At 39.5% G+C, this 23,606-nt stretch overlaps 2 protein-coding genes across 2 annotated transcripts; one reads left to right on the forward strand and one right to left on the reverse strand.

Moving 5' to 3' along the window:
* Window positions 1-3,471: 3,471 nt before the first annotated feature.
* bokb (BCL2 family apoptosis regulator BOK b) lies at window positions 3,472-14,313 on the forward strand. The gene is made up of 5 exons (XM_085439177.1): window positions 3,472-3,764; window positions 4,180-4,494; window positions 5,301-5,429; window positions 11,373-11,536; window positions 13,281-14,313. Exons 2-5 carry the CDS (start codon window positions 4,272-4,274, stop codon window positions 13,404-13,406), a joined length of 642 nt encoding a protein of 213 aa, XP_085295303.1. The 5' UTR covers window positions 3,472-3,764; window positions 4,180-4,271; the 3' UTR covers window positions 13,407-14,313.
* A 560-nt stretch (window positions 14,314-14,873) lies between these two features.
* Window positions 14,874-23,588, reverse strand: thap4 (THAP domain containing 4). The gene is made up of 5 exons (XM_085438320.1): window positions 23,289-23,588; window positions 16,818-16,971; window positions 16,384-16,493; window positions 15,615-15,718; window positions 14,874-15,505 (listed from the first exon to the last, which is right to left on the reverse strand). Exons 1-5 carry the CDS (start codon window positions 23,311-23,313, stop codon window positions 15,389-15,391), a joined length of 510 nt encoding a protein of 169 aa, XP_085294446.1. The 5' UTR covers window positions 23,314-23,588; the 3' UTR covers window positions 14,874-15,388.
* Window positions 23,589-23,606: the final 18 nt, after the last annotated feature.

Genomic DNA, 23,606 nt, shown 5'->3' on the forward strand with positions numbered 1-23,606 from the left:
GTTCACATGTGGTTAGCAGTGGCCGAGTTATGTAATTCATTACGTTTATGTATATATACCCCAACATTATCATTTTTAATCCATTGCTTGTTTGCAGCCCATCTAAACAAAACTGTAGAGACATTACCAAACACTGGAGCTGAAAGGCACTTTTCTTTTTCTTCTCCCCTCCCCATGGATGTGAAAATTCAGGTTTGTGATACTGATCATATGTGTGAAAAGGTTTTTTCTTTCTTATCACTGTTTTCTTACAATAAAATCACTTATCTGGCAACTGTTTTGCTAATAACTAAGACAGGTGCCTGTCTGCAATGGAAGATAACTGGAGTCTGAGATCTTAAGTAACATTTCAATGGCAAGCTTTAGGTGAGGAATTTCAAAAGCCTGACAAAACCTTTTCATATTGTGGGTATTCTAGAAAAATCCATTCAGTGCTATGAGTTCAAGCTTGGTTTTATTTATTAATTGTTTTGGATTTGTTCAGTTAATTTTGATCATGTAAACAGTATACAGGTTGTAATTTAGAAAAAAAAATACTATACAAAATACTGCAAAACACATTATAGTCTCACTTTACTTATTCTGATTCCCTTTACATATAGAAAAGTATTTAAGTTGGACTTTTAATAAGTTATTGCAGGTGTCTGACCCTATAAATGTATTTATTTATTTTTTCTTTTTGATCATGCATTTAAATGTTAAAGCCTTGAAAACTACTTTATTGTGCAAAACTGACTGAACCAAGAAGCCACACCGAAAATCTTTTGAGATCATATGTTCCCATTCACCTGAGTTTGGACAAGTAAGTGCACTCCCAGTGAAAACAATGACTTAACTTTATAATGCTTCATCTAATCCTTATGTGAATAAAGCCTGCATCAGCAGCAATCAACATGCCAAGAGAGATAAACACTCTTTCAGGGAATCACCATGCAGAAGTCTAATCTGTTTGCAGATTATTAGCTTGGTTTTGAGGAGGAACGGCCATCATTCGTCATTCCTAATTTCTTTTTTTTTTGTCTAAAGGGGGGTAAAAGTGCAAGTGGTGTGTGATTACTTTCTGAGTTACAGAAGAAGAAGAAATTCAAAATATGTGTGTGTTGTACATTTATGACTGTGCGTTTGTCTTCCTGAAACTGTAGTTTTCAATCCCTTCTGCTGAAGACCTAAAGGACAAGATGTTTCTTTTTTCCACAAGAGTATAGAATAACAAATAAATTACATAATGTGCAGCAAGAAGTTATTCAGACTGACTATGTGTCAGAGCTGTATCAAACTAAAAAAAAAAGGTCCCCAAGTTGCTTTTTGTCTGTCAAGTGTCAAGTTTTGCAATTATGTTTTTGGCATTAAAAAATGTTTTCTGTTTATTTTTTGTATCACTTTGGTTCTCGTGGGATTTTATTTCACTCCGAGGTCTTTCTCTAATCTTTCTGTCTAGACAAACACAGTGACACAATGTTCCTTTGGCCTCTGAGCATTTAGTCCTCATGTCTGGAATATTTATACTGTCAGAGTTTAACTTGGCAGATGTTACATAAACATTAAGCATGTGTAGTGTGATCATCTGAGGCATGGTGTCCTTGTTTGAGCAGGAGCTCATTTGCAATCCTCTGCTGAGATTTGACTTTGCAAATCATCTTTCTGTGCATTTTGCTTACAATAAAAAATAATAAAATCTTTCTCTTTATTCGGTTCATTTATAGGGATTAAAAGAAAAAGGAAATGTGAAAGGACGTAGGTTAAAACTACAGCTACACTTATACAAAAAAGTCAACATGTAAGGAAAATTACATCTTTAACCGATTGAAATATAGAATTATGATAAAAGAGAAAAAGCAAAGATACAAGAGACCGTTCATAGTTTCACATCCAGCTGTAGTTTACCCTTTTATAACCAGAGCATCTTCACACTAACATTTATCACAATACTGAATTTTTGTATTTGTTTTTTACAACTTTTTTTTTTAACAGTTTCAGTTTGCTACACTTAAAATCCAGTTTTCTCTTGAGTTCCTGTGTCCACATTGTTTGAATCCGTGTTTGCACAAATTGCTGTTTTGCTTTTATGTAATTCTCAGTTGTGGATATTTTAAGAGGATAAATGGCTCAGGTCTTCAAAACACAGGAGAAACAGCAACACTGCAGGGAAATTAATGAAGCCAGTTCAAAAAAATCCTTTGGATTAGTTTTTATAATTTAAAACACACGAGCAATTTAAAAGCAAAGTAGCAAATAACAGTTTTTCTTTTCTCTTTTTTGAGGATGACTGTTTGAAATGAAATAACAAAATATTTAATTTTACATACTTTAAAAAATTTTTTTTACAGTCTTTTCAAATAAAAAAAACTTACATTTAACCAATGCCTTTCACCTGTTATTTTTCATATAGTTTACATTGTAATATTTATTCCTACTTAGAGTACTTGTTTTCTAAAAAGCCAAACAAACTAAATAAAAAAAGCCACACACACACACACACACACACACACACACACACACACACACACACACACACACACACACATTTTCATATCTTGGTGAGGACATTGCTTTCCTTAGCCCCTTACTAAAACTGCAACCATCAGAAATGAATACCTAACCCTAACCTTTACCCTGACCATAACCCAATTGTAACCCTAACCCTAAAAAAACAATTTTTGAGCCTCAAAAACGCTTTCAAATTTGTGAGTACCGGCATTATGTCCCCAGAAGTGACTGTTGTCCCCACAAGTATAATGGGATACTAATTTTTGGTCCTCAAAAAGATGTTTAAACAAGTACATCCACACATCCACACACACACACACACACACACACAGCAGAAAACAACAACAACAAAAAATATCTTGTCTTCTTTGACTGAATAGATGACAGAAAATATAAAGACATTAAGAGTTTTTTCTTTTGTGTTCCATGACTGTAGCAAATATTTCTTTGTATTTGTACTAAGTATGACAGTGCAATAACAATAAAGAGTTATCCTATCTTATCTCATTATCTTAGATAGATAAATAAATAAAAAGATCAGGATGCAATGCAGTAAATCTACATAGATATTACCAAACAACACCCACGAGCAGAGCGGGACATCTAGCGGCGTGAAGGAGCTCTGCAGGGGATTGACAGTGGCACAATTCTGGCTTCAGGAACAGTTACATAAACTTTGGCAGGTGATCGTCTCCTGAGTCACACCTGTGCTCAAATCACAGCATAATGGTGATTTGCATCAGTGTGTTGAAGGCTGAATATTAGAAGAAATTCAAACGAACTGGCTATTCTATTAAAGCCGAGCTAATCACCCCTCAGATTTGTGAATGAAAGTAGTTACAGTTGAATTGTCTCCCTCTGTCCGCCGGGGTGAGAAGCTGCTTGTGGTGGGAGGGAGGCGGCGGCTGTCAAACTCCTTATCCGGGCTTTTCCCGGCTCTGAAACGAGCACACCCACCGCGCGCCAATGGCAAGGTGGAACAACAGGTAGGCGTCCTCCACCCGCCTCCCTCCCCTCCGTCGGTGCGTCTCGGAGAAGCAAGTGGACCCACTATCCGCTGCGTGGAAAAGAGAGCAGAACTTCGCCCGTTGTTTGCTTGATTGTCTGGGCCGGTTTGTCTGCACAGTGGAGGAGTTTTAATGCGCTTGCTCTGACAGTCCAGCTTTGTTTGAAAGACCTCAGAGATTCGCTCTGAAACGTCTGCTAATTAATAAATCGGATAAATCGCATTTGAGACATCAGGCGCAGGTGTTTGTCATCATGTGGATATGCTGATGGTAAGCGTGGTCTTTTTCTCGCGTGTTAAAGCGGTTCAGGGATTTAAAATTAGGGTTAAGTTGTGACTGCAGTGAAAAAAGCTCGATGGGTTTGTGCGTGCGTGTGTGTGTGTTATATTGAGACTGGGAAACAAAATATTTCCTCAGTCATTTTGTGGTATCGCCGTTTGTTGTTGCATAATCCAAGAAGTGTAGCAATAAGTTGACTATCCCACCATGTGACTCACAACAATAACGCCTCCATCATATTCTTATGTAAGTTTCTGCTCCTGTTTTAGAATCCAAATGTCTTTATACACTCACCCACCATTCTTGTGAATTAAAAAAAAAGTGTGTAGTAGCAGCAGGGATTTTTAATCACCTGCTTCGTTTTCCTCTTATCTGACCTCTTTTCATCTACTCCTATTCCTCACAGCTGCCATATTATCTTCACCACTGAACTCTGAGCTGATTGAAAGAGGTCAGAGGCTCTCTGACTTACAGATCCCCCTCACCCTGCATGAGGACATGGAGGTCCTGCGCAGGTCTTCAGTGTTTGCTGCAGAGGTCCTGGATGTGTTTGACCGATCACTGACCGAGAAGGAGCTGGTGACCCAGTCTAAGGCGCTGTGCAGAGACTACATCTTGTCGAGGCTCAACCAAAACGGGTTGGGATGGTCTAAAACTGAACTCAATTTTTCTCCCTCAAACACAGCGCTGGCTGAAGTGTCTATGGTGCTTCTCTGTCTTGGTAAGTTTCCATAAATGCCACCTTATCGATGACCTCTGAACTATGATTGCCTTGCTTCATTATTAGTGCTGTCATGAAAATAGCATGACATAAAAAAAAGGATAATGGGTATCTTTGGGATGTTTTTTCTTCTTCTTGTCCAACAACCATACTTAAAATGAAAGGAAATGTTGTGTTTAAGCATCTCAGAAATGATTGACATTACATTTCATGCATTTGCAATCTAACATGCATTCCATTTTCACGATCTGCCGATTAGCTGCTCAACTAATTGATTATTTGTTTGGCCCATAAAATGTCAGAAAGTAGCAACGGCTGTATTGAATTTACACCTGCTTTCAGAGAATGGTAAAGAAACCAGAAAATTGCGAATGATTAGAGACTGAATTTGCTGATCACCTACATTATGATCCTGTGTCTGGAGTATTTGCTACATTTGCAATATATTAAAGCAACACATTAGGCTTATACTCCACATGTCTATACAGCCTGTACTGAGCATTTGAAGCTCTGATGAGCTCAGACCAAATGATGAGTCGAGGATTATATCTGCATGTGTGAGAACAGCTTGAACCAAAACCAGGCAGCAGCGGTCCAGCCCTCCTCTTCACATCTATCTTTTCTCAGCACACGGGTATCTGAGGGAACTCTTGTCACGTGAAATGTTTGAATTCAATATTCAAGCAGGTTAAAATGTGTGACGTGGTACACGTTCACCTGTTTTTAATCTCCTTCGCTCAGATTCACTTCCTAACAGACTTTTCTCCTTTTCTTTTTTTTGTTTCTGCTCTCCCTCTGTTACCTAGGCGATGAGCTGGAGTGTATACAGCCCAGTTTGTACAGGAACGTGGCGCGGCAGCTCAACATTTCTGTTGCCATGGAGAACATGGTTTCGGATGCCTTCATCGGTGTAGCAACAGAGATTTTCTCAGCAGGTACAAGGCTGTTATGAAGCTCAGTGTTGATGATGATGATGCATCGCAGTAGAAATTAAAAGAGCACAGGAAGTGACCTTCACTGCTGACTGCTTATGGAGGCACTGACTGTGAACCTCTGCAGCTTTCACCAGGCTCATTCGGCTCAGAGTGAGTGGGTGCGAATCAGATGTAGGTGGAGTGAGACTCCATCTGAAACACATAATTAGTCCTACATCCAAGTTTCTATGTTTAGACATTAGTTTACTAAATTGAGCCCAAGTTTGGGATGTGGATGCTGAACATAAAAGGGCTTCTTGGTAGTGTTGTCGTGTCTTGCTAAGAGAACTCAAACATTTTTCTTTAATTAATATAGAGTAGTCCTGTGACAGATTGGCGACCTGCACAGGGTGTAACCTGAACTGGATAAGCAGTAGAAAATGGATGGATGGCTTAATGTAGCATAGTGTTAAAGTGTAAGCCAGCATGTCCAATCTTGGGCCTCTCAAAACGATGCACAGGAAGGAAAATTAATGCAGAGCGGCAGGGGATAATGGTGTTGCCTAAGAAAAGATTTTAGATTCTCTAGTTGGTTTTTGGCTTTTCTGAGTTTTGACCTTCCTGAGCCTACATGTTCTTAGGTTATCTTTGAGTTTTCCTCCATGTTGCTTCTGGTTTCTTTCTGTAACCCTACAATGTGTATGTTACGTTAGGGGTAGCATGCTTCTCACCCGCTGTCAGCCGGGACAGGCTTGAGTCTGGTTGGATGGGCATTTAAGAAAATAGAATGAAGGCCGGATGGCTGTATGAGGTTGAATTGTAGTCACTGTTAGTCTAAGAAAGCTAGCTGCTAACTCCATAGTGTGCTAACGAAGACGGTTCAAAATCTAGGAGACACAAATCCCTGGGTGAGTTCCTTCAGGATAGTTATCGAGTGTAGATGTAGGTGTGCTGATCTGTCCGCTGTGGTGAAGTCTTCCAAATAAGGCTAAAGCTGAAAGAAGAATCATTTAGCCAATTATAAGATATGTAACATAATTCTGGTGCTTAATTTTGTCTGCATTTTCTTGATTTTTTTTTTTTTTTTTTTTTGTTCTTAAATTTTGTACTGATACAGAAGCAACTGCTGTTGTGCACAAAGAAAATCACAATCTCCAGCTGTGCTCTTTGGTGGTGTGATTTATTTATTTATTTATTTATTTTTGAACTCTGAGTAAATCTTGTAATTGTGTCCTCACATAGTTCAGGTGTTGTTTTTGGCAAATAATTCATCTGGTGGTTGTTGTTGTTGTTGTTATTATTATTATTATTATTATTATTATTATTATTATTATTATTATTATTATTACATCCAGTCTAACATAGACACAGCCTTACTTTAATACCCTTATGTAAAAATTTGCAGGCTACACCAGTGGAGTTCTGGGATGATACCAGCCATAATTTTTTTTTTATCATCAACAATTTTTATTTATTTCATTTTAAACTTCAATAGCAGAACTTAAATGCATAAATAAATAATTTTAAAACAACAACAACAAAAACAAACAGAAAAACAACAACAAAAAAAACCAAACAAAAACAAAGGGAAGTTATCCTATTCTTTCTTCGCACACCAATCCCCACACCACCACTCTGTCATTACTCCTCTGTTCTTCAAGTTACAGAAAGCCAGCTTGTGAAGATGGACCAAATACAATCATATTGATGCAATTTATCTAATAAACCATAAGTCACTTTTTCGTAAGACAGTTTTGGTGAGATACCAAATCTCCTTTTCAAAACACTGAAAATTACCTCCATTATGTTTTCCCACCAATCCCGAAGTGCCGAACAGCTCCATAAGATATGTAAAATCAAAGCGTTTTGACCATCACATCTCCAACATTCGTCCGTAGGGGCCAGGTTCCATTTATACAATTATTGCGGTGTTCGATGCCACCTATGGATTATCTTAAGTTGAATAAATCTACTGCCTGTTTCTTTATACATAGTATTAACATTTTGAAAACATGAATCCCGTTCAACTGAAGGATATGTCCAATGCCATGTCCTGGGCCCAGTAGCCCTTAACTTTAAGGAGCGGGTCAGCTGACCGTTCTTGCAATAAATGATAAATCTTAGAAGTGATACCTTTACCCAAGGATGATCTTGAGAGCACGACTTCCACAGGGCTGCCCACAGGACAACTCAAGGGGGTTCCCAGCCACTTCGATAATGAACTATGTATTTGAGCTTATCTTCAGAATTGATTATGCTGCAACTTATATAACTCCACAATTTTATCAAAGCTTAAAAAACATTTGGTCCCACAGTCAAATAAATCTGATACATAAATGATGCCTGCCTTACGCCACTGTAACCAGTCAACCGATGTCCCTCCAATTAAAATTCTTTTATTACTCCATAAGGTTGTCGAAGGAGATTTAATAAAGTCCCAGCGACCCGCCCTATGTAATTTACACCACAATGTCTTCGCATTTGCAATTATAGGATGGGTAAGTTTATGACTGGTATCAAACAGCTCCTTCCAAGGAGAAATACCGCCATTAACTTCCGTCTCTATATGGGACCAAATGGGTTTAACAGTAGATAACCAAGCTCTAAGTTGTTTCACATTCATCACCCAATAATACCATTCGAAATTAAGCAATGAAAAACCTCCTTGTTTTGCACTCGCTTGAAGTTTCTTAATACTTAAACAATGTGGTGAGCTACCCCAAAGAAACTGCTGGATCAAAAAGTCTAGATCTTAGTCTAGATCTGGAATATTTAATAAAATATAAAAGGTCATGGGTGCAGTCATCATCTTAATACAGCTAATTTTACCCCATATTGTGAGACGTACCCTGGACCATCTACCAAATTCCATTTTTATTCTTTCAAACATTGGCTCCATATTTGCTCGAACCATCTTAGTGTAATCCAAGGTAATTTGTATCCCCAAATACCTCAAACCATTCACGGACCACCGAAACTCCCACTGTTTAAATAAAGTATGAGGGCAGTGTCCTGACATAGGCATTGCCTCTGATTTATCCCAGTTGACGTGATACCCTGAAAGCAGCGTAAAGCTTTCTATACATTCTAATAGGGCTGGAATAGACTTCCCAGGCTGTGTCATAAGTAACTACATATCATCTGCATATAATAGAAGCTTATGTTGATTATTATCCATCAAAATTCCAAATATATTTACATTATTTCTCTGTTTTTGTGCCAAAGGCTCTATAGTAATAACAAAAAGCCCGGGGCTAAGGGGACAGCCTTGTCTTGTGGATCTCTGTAAAAGAAATAGATCTGATATGAGCCCATTCGTCAATACTCGCGCTGAAGGCGAATCATATATCTTTATCAACCTAATAAAATTGTCACCAAAACCAAACTTTTCTAATGTCTTAAACAGATAATCCCACTCAACACAATCAAAAGCTTTAGCAGCATCCAGCGATAGGGCCACTGTTGGATGTACTGAATCATAAACATAATTTTGCAAATTAACCAGCCGCCTAATATTATCTGAACCATAGCGGTTTGGAACAAAACCAGATTGGTCTGCATGTATTATTTTCGCCATTACTACTTTTAATCAACCCGCTAAGACCTTTGCCAAGATTTTTTGGTCAGAATTAAGCAAAGATATGGGGCGTTAACCACTTGGGTCTAAAGGGTGTTTCCCAGTTCTAGGAATAAATGTTAGAAGTCCAGAGTGCATTGACTGAGGTAAGGAGATACCAGCCAAAATTTTTAAAATAAGTTGGCCAATAGGTGAAAAATATTTTTGTTGTTTTTGTTATTTTAATTTGTGTTTATTTACTCTTTTTTTGATAAGATCTAGTTGTTTGTTTGTTTTTTGGTTTTTTTTTTTAAAAAAAAGTGAACTTTGGAATAACTAACAAAGACTCAAAGTTAATGAGCTGGGAACAGATAAATATCCTCTGCTTCCTCTGCTAAATGTCATCCTGTCTCAATCTATGCTGATGTAGCTTAGGTGCAAGGAAGAAGATGTTGCTATTCTTCTTCTTGCTCTTCCTGTGGAGGCTCCACAGCAGGTCATCTCCATCTCACCCTATCCCTAGCATCCTCCTCTGTCACAGCCTCTCCCATATTAAGTCATGTAAATAACACTGTGCCATCTGTGAAACTTCTCTGCGGTCTTGCCCTTTTCCTCCTGCCTGGCAGCTCCATGTTCAACACCCTTTGCCCAGTATATCCACTATCCTTCCTCTGCATGTGTCCAAGGTTGTCACCAAACTGCTCTGCCTCAGCTGTCCCTTTCTGATGTACTTGTTTATTTAATAAAAACATATGGTCAGCTATTCCTGTGGTTCATTAGATTAAAACCAAGGAGAAGATGGCTTAGGACAACAGCAGCTGGCTCTGGCTTGAATGTGTAATTTCTTACTTGATTCACAGTTGTTACCTCTGGATAAACAGCCCAAGTGGTTCTTCCTGTTATTCCTGGCTAGGAGTGATTTGTGCTAATCTAGTGACAACATTGCAGAACAAATGTGTCAAAAAGCCTGTTGGTTAAATTCTAGTTGAGTCTATTTGGGTGAAGTCGATCATGCTGGTCTTGGTCTTGTGCCTTTTTTTTTTTTTTAATTCTTTTATTTATGTTGTCTTGACAACAGATGTGTTTTGTAAACCGTCCAAAGAAGGAAAGACATTTTGAAGGATCCAAATAAAGAGTGACTTTATGTCCTCTGTATGCGCCTCGGGAATAGATTAGAGAGTCTGGTAAAACTTTGACGCGGGACCAGGAAAGATCAAACACAGACTTGGTTAATGACATTTTCATGCTTGTGTTCTGGATAAATGTCTGCTCTTTTTGACGTCACGAGGGTATCGTTTTTAGAAACGGCGTGGGATTCCTCCTCAAGAACAACAAACTGGTGAACCCAGGCAGCCCCAGCCCTCTGGGACGGGTTGGAACTTGACTATAAATAAAGAAAAAAAAAAAAAGGCATGTGTGTTTTTCCTGCAGTCTCGAGATTGTTTTAAAACCACCCTTTAAGCTTTTAGTTAGTCATTACTTTGTGGTGGACATAAAGGAATGACATTTATATGGCATCTGTGGATCATATCTACATATCTTCCTTTGGAAACAGTCATCTGTTCTGTGGTCGCCTTCAGTAAAATCAACACGGCTCATCTCTCCTCCATCCATCTTCACCTGCCTCCCACTTCTGTTCTTTCTCTTTCCGCCCTCCTCTCCTCCAGCTTTATCCCCGGCAATCTTGTCTCTATTCTTGGCCCGCTTCTCAGTAGGGAGGGAGACATGACGTGCTCTGACAGCTTCCACGGACAGTTATCTCATTTAAGCTCTATCCTTTAATAGCCACACTCAGAGGCTGTGGCTCAGCTCTAAGGAGCAACCATGACAATGCAAGCAGGGCTAAAGGGGGCCAATGCCATTAAGCCCTGCACTGCATCAATGACGTTCGTTATAACAATCCCTCGTTGCACTGGAAACTTTGCCTGGAGTGGCCGGATGCCGTCATTTATCATATTGGACTGTTTTGAGGTTGGTGCCTCTTGGGTAACGGGACAAATACTTGGTCTTTTTCCAGCTCCGCTGCTTCTGCTCCATTCACAGTTCAGTTTTGAACCTGTTGACCTTCCCGTATCTGAAACTGCGTCAGTGGCAGTGCAGTCTAAACCTGTTTATTTTACAGCCTGGCGTGGCCTTATCGATAGCATTAACACCAGTTTGTTGACTTTCATATTTACAAGGTGCACCAACTGCCCTCTGTGCTTCCTGTCAGGTCACAGAATATGAGGCTGGAAAGCGATGGGTGTTGCTTTGTGTGGGAGGGGATGTTTATAGTGGGGTAAAGATGGCAGTTTGATTTTCGGTGGCTGCAGATAAACAAAATCCAGATCAGCTTGAACTGTGGAAGCACAGATACACAGATATAGAATAATTAAACATAATCCACTGGTGTCTGTTTTTTCCTGTAGGCATAACATGGGGTAAGGTGGTGTCCATGTTTGCGGTAGCTGGAGCCCTGGCAGTGGACTGTGTCAGACAAGGCCATCCGGCTACAGTGCACATCTTAGTGGACAGTCTGGGACAGTTTGTCCGCAAATTCCTGGTTCCCTGGCTGAAGCGACGGGGAGGATGGGTAAGTTTCTGCCTCAGCAAAATTTTGGGCAAACATGAAATGCATAAAAAGTTGACATTTGAGATACAACAGCGATTTGCATTTGCTAGTTTTGTGTGTGTGTGCAGGGGTGGGGTGGGGATTTGAATTTGATGCACTGCTTTGTGCATGACAAACATGCTGATTGTGCATGAAGCTCTGTCAGCTTTCAGTCGTCTTTCAGCAGTCTGAGATATGGGGATGCTATTTGCTTACTCTGGCTTCCTGCTGGATGATTTGATGAAAAGTTTCTGCTGTAAAGTGGATCATTCTCATGCTTGATTTAAATAATATTCAAACTCTGTTTTATTTTACTTTAGTGTATGTGTGTCTGTGCATCTTCCGAGTCAGACAGTATTTTTACTCTTAGTGGACTGACAAAAGAGACAACAGATTGCAATAAGAAATGCCACTAGTAAAAAGGCATTATGACATTTAACTCATTTGATTTCCTCAGTAACATTAATTTTACAACTTCTTTCTTTCAGACTCACAAATTCAGGTAGAAAACAAAAACTGTAATACTAATGACATCTATAGACTAGAATTAAAATACTGAGATCCTCACATACTGGGGAAAATAAAATATGAAATTTCATTTAAACAGTTAATTTTATTTGTAACAATACAATGCAACTTTATTTATATAGTACATTTAAAACCGAAGGTACACCAAAGTGCTTCACAACAAAGTTAAAACATAAGATAGAAGATAAAAGGCTCTAAGAGAGTACCCCCCCCCCCCCCAAAAAAAAAAAAGTACAAAGTAAGAAATAAAACATTAGAGCATAGTTTAGAGGATACAATTACTGAGTATTCATAAATATAAGGTGGGAGTTTTTATACAGTGGAACATTAGTAGAAGATAACATAAGGGTAAAATAATATAGGGAATGTGCACTAACTGAAAACGCTCGGTCAAACAGTTTTTAACTGAGATTTAAATGAATAGATGGAATCAGAGGCGCGGATAGCAGCAGGAAGATTGTTCCAGAGGCTCGGGGCTGCCAGGGCAAAAGCACGGTCACCTCTGGTCTTTAGCTGGGATCTAGGCTGCACTAAGAGTAATTGTCCTGATGATCTTAGAGCTCCCCTAGGGTTATGTGGACTAAGGAGTTCAATGAGGTAGCACGGCGCAGCATTGTTTATGATTTTAAAGGTAATTCCAATAACTGCAATTTAATCACACATTTTTAAGTACTAAAAACTCTGTTCTTCTCTAAAATGCATCTAGTCTGCTCTTTTCCAGCTCCTATGTCTATTCGTGGACTGTACCAGGGTAGTTTTGCATGATTCACAGTTCAAAAATAATCCTTACTGACCTTAGATCAGTCCTCGTAGTAGCTCCTCAGTTCGCCGGCTATCTAATTCTCTTCCTTTCTTATGATTGGCTGTTCCCAATTGTGACTAGCCAGACCTGATGCAAAAGTCTGCTATCAGTGACATCATACAGATTCAAGAGTAGGAAAAAAAACCCTCATCTGAAATGGAGTGTGCAAAGCATCTGATGCTTTTTGGCTTATAGGAATTACTTGCACAAACACCTCCTGTTCAATATGAGTGTCCACCATTGCTGCAGTGCATTCTGAAAGTGTATGTGTAAAATTTTTTATATATCAGAAAATAAATGGAAGCACAAAGTTTCCCTTTTAATATTTATACTTCAAGAAATTTAACAAGTTTGTTTGTTTGTTTTTAAATATCCCTTTTATCTCATTTTGTTAAGGTGGAGATCACAAAATGTGTGGTGAAAAAGGATTTTTGCCCTGAAGAAAACTGGCTGTCCTCTGCCTTTGAGTCCCTCAAGTGCTTCCTCACGACGATGTATGTCTACATCATGAAGGAGCCGTGAACGAACAGCGTGTGGGAGGTGGGACGGTGGGGGTGTCATGTGTGGGATTAAAATCTCAGACTTGTCAATAAAAAGCTGGAGTGGAGAGGGTCGCTGTGATTGATGGGGATTGAGCCTGCCGGTAGATTTCAGTTGCTGTGTATGGCCATCAGCAAATGTTTGACCAACAAATGTTTGTGTTCTCTCAGTGTCGGCAGAGCCCGTGAAGTGGTTACCCTTCATCCAAAGAGTAGTCACCGTGACATTTAAGGGCATATCACTCCGCCTCTATGTATTATCTTACTGCTTTAACCGGTGTAGTAAGCAAGGCTTCTCCAGTGTTGTAACGTGAGGCTGTTCATACTCCAGAGACAAACACTCAGACGTTTTAATGTGTTTCTCAGAATATTCACACTTAAAGAGGCGAAAACTGTGTTTGTGATGAAACTGACGCTCAGCTGGCTGGGTCCTGTTGTGAGGTTTGAGTCTGGAAAAAGTGAGTTCACGCCTCAAGAGTAATGTCAGGTGGATTCAACTGTTTACACTTCATGGAGTAACTCTATTGTACTTCACCAAAGCACAAAGAGTCTCTTTACAAATATGATCCATTTAAAAATAATGAAGAGAAACGTTGGATCTTATTGCGCTCATTTTTGGCCAAAGAACTCGAGGAATGGTAATATATATATATATATACTGAATGTGCATATTTTTGTGGACACTGATTTCCTTTTAGATTTGTAAATAGTCTATTTATGATTTTATTTTTTTATTTAATGACTTGTATTTCAAACCACTGCAGTATGAGGACGCCACTACAGCAGCTGTTTAGGATGATTGTGTGTGATGGGTGTCACTTTAAGTGTGAACTTATAAATGTGTCTAAAAGTTTTTATGAAACCTATAATAAACTTCAACCTTCACAGACGGGACTTTTGTGATGCTTTTGTTATAACAGGCTCATCCTTACCCTTGCTGTGAGGAATGCGAGGTGGTAAAGAACAGCCCTGTAGGGTGACGAGGTGAGGGTGTTTATTGCTGCCTGGGTCATTGAGGAAGAGTTGGATTTGGTTAAAAAGAAGCGGCTTAGATAATTTTGAAAACCTGAGGCAGACAACTGGTGGAAAAAGTGTTAACAGGACCCCTTTGTTGCAGGGAATTAGTCGCTTCCTTTACCCAATTTGTCCCTCTTCTTACAAAGGCAAGAAAACGGAGCGAAAAATAGAATTTTACACGAGGATTTATAATATCACGCAACTAAAGACAGAGCTTTAACTGTTCCTCAAGGTGCTCCACAATCTTAGCTCTGTGTTTACATTATATGGCGCTTTCTATTTAAAAACCATGGCTGTAACAGTCATCGTGTGTCAGCCTGCAGTGTCTTCTCGTGTTTCCAGCGCCGATGTTGTGTGTTGCAGTGCATTAACACACGCTAATCAGATTTGTATCATCCATCAGGACAGAAACGCATTAATAGACTCAAACAAGCAAAGACAAAATGAGTAATTTAATTTATCCAGCACACGAAGCTGCCCCCACGCAGACATGGATGTCTGTGAGCACATATGTGAAAACAGTGGCCTTAAATAGTCCTTTTTTTTTCTACATAGTGCCACTCAGTAAAAGAAAAAAACCCCTGAAGCCCACATTCAAAGGACAGTGCAATGTCTCCAGCTGCTTTAGCTTACAATTTTATGATAGTGCAGTGACAGTCACATATAGTACTTCTATTATCTTCACATTGAAATAGCTTTACAGATTAAATATACACCATGAACATCCTGATATTGTCTGTGATGTTTAACTAGTGGTTAAGATTAAGTTTGATTATTTCAGTTCAACAGGTTATACCACAGCCTTTTTACCACATAACAGTATAGAGGTATATCTCTGTAGATTTGTTTATGTTTTTCTTGCACAGCTGGAATTATTGATCGAGTGTTTCCAGATATATTTTTATATCTGGAAACTTATTTCAGTGCATGAGAAGCCCTCCTGCTTGCTCAAGACGATCGACGGTAGGTGATGCGCAAGTGCTGCATCAGGGGCTGGTTGTCTGTTGCCATAGAAACTGTCTGCTCCAGCTTCCCGTCAGACCGGAGCTGAAACACTCTGCAAATCTAAAGAGGGGAAAGCGAGCAGGAGTCACTTTATTGATCACAAGAGGTTTGATGGCCAAGTGTCATATTTAATCCTCTTATTTCTGCAGCTCAGTGAGTGCGTCTTTACCTGCTTTACGTAAGGCTCTTTTGCAAAAGAGGTTCGGGCTAGTTGCAGGGACTGCAGGCTCAGCTGCTGCCCTGTCAGCTCTCCCTCCTCGATTTCCACCAGACCTGCAGCAGACGACACAAGGGGTATCGTGTGGGTATTGAAAGAAGGGTAAATCACTGGAAAAAAATAATTAATTTGCCACAAATGTGATCTAATAAAAGCTTTTTATCACTGCAGTAAGCTTTGAAAAAATACTGTTTGAAATAGTTTTCTTTCCTGTGGTTATTGAATGTCATAGCAGGAAAACACAGATGAGTAAAACACATTTACTCGGCCCTGTAAGCTTGAATATCAGGAAAAGCCAGCCAAACGCAATCCAGACATTATTGTGTTGTTTTTTGCACTGAGAGACACTTTTGGTCCCCTAAAGAGGATTTATCCAGAGCAAAAAAAGAAAATTACCAGCACTGTAATAACATTTTTAAACATTTTGTCAGTTCACCTTCATTTAAAAATACTGGTGGCCACCAGTGCTGAGACCAGTGTTACCCCTCAGCCTCCTGGTGGACACATCAATGGTATCAGTTTCAAAATCCTGTGACGACAACACCCCATCAGGCTGTAGGGCCTACAGGCTTGTGGGGTGGTTACTGGTGATGACGAGCGAGGCTGATGCACATTTACAAAAGGTACATCGGGACTCATCACATCACATGACCTTTACAACTGAACCAGAGTCCAATCTGATGAAAAAAAAAAAAAGTGAATACAATGACGTGAATTTCACCTGAGTTCTGTGCAATGATGAAGGCCACTCTGTTAGTCCCCGGCTGCATTCGAACAAACCCGCACTCTCTGTGCAGGGGCTTCTTAGACTCGGCATGAAATGCATTGAACCTGTAAAACACGACATCAGTGGGAGATCATGTGACGTCCGGTGACGAGCTCTTGTTATCGGCAGATTTTATTAATTTTATTCCAGTTGAATTTAAATGAAATACACAAACTTAAAACTTACACAAAAGACATTTTCCAGCGTGTTAAACTTAAGCATAATTTATGAGTCTGTTCTCTTGAAACACTGAACTCAAAGTCACACAGTTCACTCGTAAGATATTCTGACGTGCAGAACAGCCAGTGACCTTGCAGTTATATTGACTAAATGTTCCAATCTATAAATATCTGTTATTACTTGATTTGCCACTTCTTCATATAACCTACATGAAGTTGATGACTGGTTGTCCTACATGACTGAAATGCAGCGTCTCTGTGTAACGGAAAAGTTTTATGGTGGGGAAGGAGCCCTCTCCTGGTTCATCACACTCCCAGGTGCCCAGAAGCCATTCCAGAGGGAGGAGGGTGGGGTTCAGCTCCACTGATGGTTAAAAAGATAAAGCACAAGACACAAACAAACAAATTACGCAGCATTACTATAAAAAAAGAAAAGAAAAAAGAAGCTTCATCATGTAATCATGTAACAGAATCATTTTCTGAAGGATTCAAACTGGATTTGTTTGATTTGCTCCTTGGGCAGATAGACTTAAAATCTGAACCATCTTCAGTTAAAAGAAAAATGTCATGGCATGATAATGTTTAATACCAAATATATTTAACAGAAGCTCTCTTTAATCAAAAAGATTAGGATTTTTAAACTCTTTAAACTTCCACTAGAATTTTTTCTTATTACTTAAAAAAAACAGTCAGAAAGTCAAGCACAGAACACGTTTTTGTGTATCAGATGGGCAGAGATAAAAGCAAACTGCACACACTTTGTTAAGTAAAATAACCCACGCTCTTTGTTTAACTACGTGCAGACTCAAAGACCATTTAGAGGCAGGGAAAAAACCTCCGACAGGAACGTTCAAACTTGCATACATCTATTTTTAGGGAACCAGAAGAAGGAAAACACAACACTACATGCCAAACAGTAGCTTCCATCCAAAATGGCTTTAAAAGAAGGAGCTTTTTGGCCAGTTTCAACAAATGTGGAGATTTTGTAGCAAGAAAAAGAAGTCTGAGGCTAAATCCCAGGAAAATATGTCACATTTAGAGAAATGGGTATAATAGAGAGCCAGATACTTGGACAGGCAGACTTTACCAGAGAGAAATGTTCCCAAGCAAAAAAAGATGAGCTAAATTTGTCACGTCATTCAATGCAGTGGAACAAAGCATTAAAAACAAATTAAGATTTACTGAGACTGATAATATCCACAAATTACTCTTAATCAATTTTAGGAAGCATGATGTACATGGCATGCATTGTCTCCAAGCAAACCGCCAACAAACATGACTGGGTAAAGAAAACAAAACTATATCTATCTATATGTATGGAGAGAGAGAGAGAGAGAGAGAGAGAGAGAGAGAGAGAGAGAGAGAGAGAGAGAGAGAGAGAGAGCATCAAGCTCAGAGACTTGAGGCTGTAATTACTGGCAAAGGGGCTCAAGCTAACTTTTTTTTTTCTCCACATTTTTTTTCCGGGTAGAATTTTGAACACTGGATTTAATCCATGTTGTAAAAAGGCTGTAACTTGATAAAATGTAGAATAAGTGAAGTGCTGTAAATACTTTCTGGATGCACTGTAAGCAAAATTATTGTAGTCACCACATAGGAAGGAGGAGACATCTGTTAATTATTTTATTAACTGTAACCCTTATTTTCCAACTCTTTACAATGTCACAGCTTTTTAAGCTGTAATAATAAAATGATGATTATAAGGCAAATGACTGGAGTGTAAATGTGCCAGTTTGTGAAGGGGAATATCCGCTGCATAGTGGAACTCTTCATGGTGACTCGAGCGCACTACAAATCTCTGGCATTACAGCAAAGCTGCTTTTTCCATAAACTCACCGTTTCCCATTTTCTTTGTGATGTTCAGCCATGTTTTAGATGTTACAACACCTCTTTATTTGAGCTTTGAGAATTAAAGTTTACCACCATCTTCTGATACCTTAGGGTATTTACAACCAGGTGAAACCAGTGGAAGAATCCATGGACAACACAATACTGCTGGAGGAACATTACCTACAAAACAACCTGAAACCAGCTAAGCAACAATTATTATGCAGAAACATGCATGTTCTATTGAAATTACACAACAGGGAATGAAAGCGTGGCAGTAAGGTAGCATGCATAGTGCTGTTAATTATCTGAAAGCAATATTCCTGGTGGAAAAAAAAAAGTTTTTCTTTAAACTAACGATACTTTCCAGTACCACATTACCAAATCAAAAGTCTCATAGTTTATCACAAGATAAACTTCACCATTACTGGCTATTTCAATTTGAGGAATTGAACAATGTGATGTGATCCAATAATATAAAAATTCATTTTAAAACACTACCTCTCAATCAAGTAAAATAAACTGCAAAAAAGGTTTTGATGATTTGGAAATAAGTGAAGCTGCATTTATGAATAACACAATATGAGAACATAATCTGGTCCCTTTCATTGGCATTCTGGATAAAGCAGAGGCACGTCAAACAAGATGGTAAATGGAAATTTCCAATCTCACTAAAACCTCGAAGCACCTTACAATATGAGCCATTCACGTGTCACACAGGGACACTTCAATGTGAAGAAGGTCAATTCCTGAGCCAAAGCATAGAGGAGCTTTCTGCTTTAAGTTCTGTTTTTCCTTTGAGTTTGCAGTGTGAGTCTGGTCAGGTTTAAGTACCTAAACTACTCAGTAGGATTTAGTGGAGAAAAAAAGAAAAAGAAAACAGGTCATGGAATTTGATAAAATATGTCCTTTCAACAAGCTAAACGACATCCTACTGGTTTTGTGGACAGAAAGCCTTGAAGGTCATCTTCTTCTAAAAGTGCAGCTGAGGTGTATCATCATAGGGAAAGGGCTGAGCGTGGAAGAAAGTCAACTAAGGCTGCACGCTACGAGAGCGAAACAGTAAACACATCAAAAGAAATTCACTATTTTTCCATTAGAGACAAGAAGTGGTGGCTGGGGTAGGCAGTGCCGATTCTGAGAAATGAATGTTAAACCAGTCTCTGAACGAAATCACTTTATTTACCTACACGCCCTCTCTTATTATTCTTGCTTGGTGTCTTAGGTCCTCCCTTAGAGGTGCGAGAAAAATACGGCAACGCAACAGGCATTTAACGTGTTATTTTAAAGCAACGTCAATTTGAAAACACAGCTAGAGTTAGTGCTCCTCCTAAACAATAGAATTTAATTTATCTTCACACCCATGCTACAGACTCTGTTAAGTGAACTGAAGAACCCGTTTAGCTGCCCTCAGTGTTCCAACTTAAACACCTTTGATTCTTCTCCACTTGTCTCTCTGGTTTCTAAAATTTACCAGTCCCTTATATAGTTTCACAGCTGATCTTATGTTTTACCAGCTCTGTGTTTTTTCACCTGTTCACTTGGTGGATTTCAACGGCACCATTTAAAACGTGCAGAAAATGCAGCACACGTGCCTCATGGGTCCACTTCTGCACCCAGAGTGATATCTTTTGTTTTTCTCGTGATTTGCCTTTGCAATCTGAGACAAATATTTATGTAGTGTCTCCTTCCATATGTGTGTATAGCTGCAATCGTGCATACTGGTTCATAATTGTGGTTTAAGGCAACTTTTTTTTTCTTTGAATTTGTTGTAAAGGTGGACTGACTTTTGTAAGTACCCTTTAAAATTTACATTTAACGGGTATTAGTGTTGATTTTAGTTTAGTGGACACAGTCTGTATGATGTTGTTTTTTAATGACATAGCAAAGTGACTTAAGCCAAATGCTGACTTGACAAAGTTGGTTGTCCATCCAGTTCATCTACTCTGGTCCCAACCCTGTTGTTCACAACCGTTATGAATTTGAACTGCAGGTTTGAGAGAACGAGTTGCAGCAAGAAAGCCATTGCTAAGATGCCAGAATAAAACAAAGGGACTTGCGTGGGCCATGAAACACCGCTATTGGAGTACTGAAGACTGGAAGAAGGTATTATGGACTGATGAATCAAAATTTGGAACCTTTGCTTCATCACACAGGATCTTTGTACAGCTTCGAGTAGGCAAAAGGATGGTTCCACAGTGTGTGGCATCAACTGTCAAACATGGAGGAGGAAGTGTGATGGTCTGGAGCTGTTTTGTTGGATCCAAGGTCGGTGACTTGTACAGAGTAAGAGGCACCCTGAACCCAAACAGCTACCACAGCATTCTGCAGTGCCCTTTGGTATGTGCCTAGTATGTGCCTACAGCAAGATAATGACCGAAAACAAACCCAGTGTCTGGGCTAGTAATCAACAATGTAATCAATAGTAATCAACAATAGGGCCGTAATGATGCACTGAATACAGATCTTGATTCAAATGTGCTGTATTCATTTAGTCTCACATTAGAGCAAAGAACTCCACATGCATTAATCAGCGCATGCTTGATTGTGCACACATGGTCAGCACTCGCATCTATCCATCCATCCATTCGCTTCCGCTTATCCTTTTCAGGGTCGCGGGGGGCGCTGGAGCCTATCCCAGCTGTCATAGGGCGAAAGGCGGGGTACACCCTGGACAGGTCGCCAGTCTGTCGCAGGGCTAACACATAGAGACAGAGAACAATTCACACTCACATTCACTCGCACATTCACACCTAGTGGCAATTTGGATTATCCAATTAACCTATCCCCACAAGCTGCATGTCTTTGGACGGTGGGAGGAAGCCGGAGTACCCGGGGAGAACATGCAAACTCCACACAGAAAGACCCCGGCCTGATGGTGGAATTGAACTCAGGACCTTCTTGCTGTGAGGCAACAGTGCTAACCACCATGCCACCGTGCTGCTCAGCTGAAATTTTAGTAAAAAAAACAAAAAAACAAGACAAGACAAGACAAAACAAAACAAAAAAAATCCACCTCTTTGTCCAATGCTTTGCTGTTGTCATAGAAAATAAAAGGGCACTAATGCAGTCAGGGAGCCTTATTAGCTTTTAAAACACATTTATATATTTCCATCCAGGAGGAACGAGCCTTCAATAATAATAATGATAATAATTAAAAAAAAATCAAAAAAAAAAAAAAAAAAAAAAAAAAAAATCACACTGCATCCTACACTACAGTTGCGCTGTCCTGTGACAAGACTTTGAAAGTGCATGATGAATCTTCTCTGAATATGCTACATCGCTGGTCAAACCAAAGCCCTGCGTGACCGGCTCATTTGGTTTAATGATGGAGGGCAAGAAGGCAGAAGTGGTGTCCCACAGGAAGAAAAAGAGAGAGATAACTGAAGCAATTTTGGATGCTCAGGGCTCTAGAGTGTGACCAATTTGGTTGCACATGCGACCTAATTTCTCAATGGTGCAACTAAAAAAAAAATCCTAGGTCCAACCGGTGCGACCAGCCGTTCAAATAAAAAAAGAAAAAAAAAAGTATCCTAAACTGTGAAAGTCTCTGTGTGGTCAGAGACTTGCCCATATCGTGGTCTAAACCAGTCAGAGTCAAAATTGAATCGAATCGTACTGATTATATAAATCATTGACAATACCCAGTCCTAGTAAGTAGCCTAGGCTGTGGATGTAGCTGTGGGTAATGAGAAAAGAACGATTTATAACTTTTTTATTAAGTTAAGGCCCGATCCATGTGAAATTCACAGCCAGTGCTCTGACACGGAACCATCAACCTCTCAGGTTATGCCTAACACTGGTCTGGAGACGGCATCAGATAGTGAGCCACATACGATCGACTCCGAGCCAGACCCCACTGAAAGTAAAAGGGGGAAAGTGTATATGTAGTGTATTTCAAAGAGAGTGGTTTGACCCGTTTCCCTGGCTAAGATACAGTAAAGCTGACAACATGATGAACTGCATTTACTGTCATGAGTTTGGAAAGACCATGGCAGTCCTGCTAATACGTTCCAAATCGAAACGCTAAAAATGCACAGTGTATCCTGAAAACACATTATATGATGTGATAAATGCACTACCCAAGTGTCCCCTCTCCCCATGCCTTTTTGCAGCAGGCAGCAGCAAACAGGCCTTCAGAGGAGTCCGAGATGATGATTACGTTTGACATTGCCTACAATATTGCCAAAGAGTGCCAAAGCACTTAAGCACAAGCACTTTTTCAGTAACTTATCTTTCTGGTAGAACTGTGCTCCAAATAAAGAATTACAAATCAATATTGTCTGTATGGACAGAATTTTTTTCAAGTGAACATGTAAAACTGTGGGGTTAAGAGATTCGGTTGAAAAATTTGGATGCACCTCACATTTGTGCTGGTGCACCTAAGAAAAAAGTCTAGAGCCCTGCACTAGGTGGCGTAATGTTGCTGCAAACGAAGGTCTTCGTTTTACAACAACCTCTCATGTAAATCGAAACCTTAAATCTAAACGCTGTTGATATGAAAGATAAAACTGAGGACTTGTCCTCGCAGGACCGTCACAGGAGCAGCTCGGTCCTTCCGGTGGTAGTTTGTTTACTGTTAACGAGGCTAACTTTGAAGTTAGCTTGGTTAAGTTAAAGATAGAAAAATAACTGTGCAGTTGGCTTGAGTTAAAGTGCAAAGAGAGTTCGAATGACACGAAAACAAAGATACTACACTTATAAACGTCTGAGCCTTTATAAGTAACATTAAAAGTCAGCACAGTTAGCTTGTGCTTACAGGAGCTGATGACGATTGAGAATAATACTACCAGTATTAAACTGTTAAAATGTTGTTGTTGTTTTTTCAATTTAAAAAAAAAAAAAATAACCTACCCGTGTTATTGACAGGACAGGCCATTACAGTCGGTTTCGGAACAGCCAAACTTAGCCAGTACTACAGAAACGTCACTCCACGCACAGCGCGGTGTTGACGCAGAATGATGTAGATTTACGCAAGGCATCCTGGGAAACGTAGTATGCACAGAGAAGTACTCCCTTCTTTTTCTTCTTTCGTCTGCTCCCTTTAGGGGTCGCCACAACGGATCCTTTGAATCCACCTCATCCTGTCCCTAGCGTCCTCCTCTGTCACACCAGTCCAGCTGTCATTCCTCTTCTCTCCAGAGCATACCATGCAGAACAGGTGTTTGATAA

The sequence above is a fragment of the Copadichromis virginalis genome, linkage group LG18 (assembly GCF_057382275.1).
Source record: "Copadichromis virginalis isolate Kocher_CV1m ecotype Utaka linkage group LG18, C_Virginalis_male_GT1.1, whole genome shotgun sequence".
Classification (NCBI taxonomy): domain Eukaryota; kingdom Metazoa; phylum Chordata; class Actinopteri; order Cichliformes; family Cichlidae; genus Copadichromis; species Copadichromis virginalis.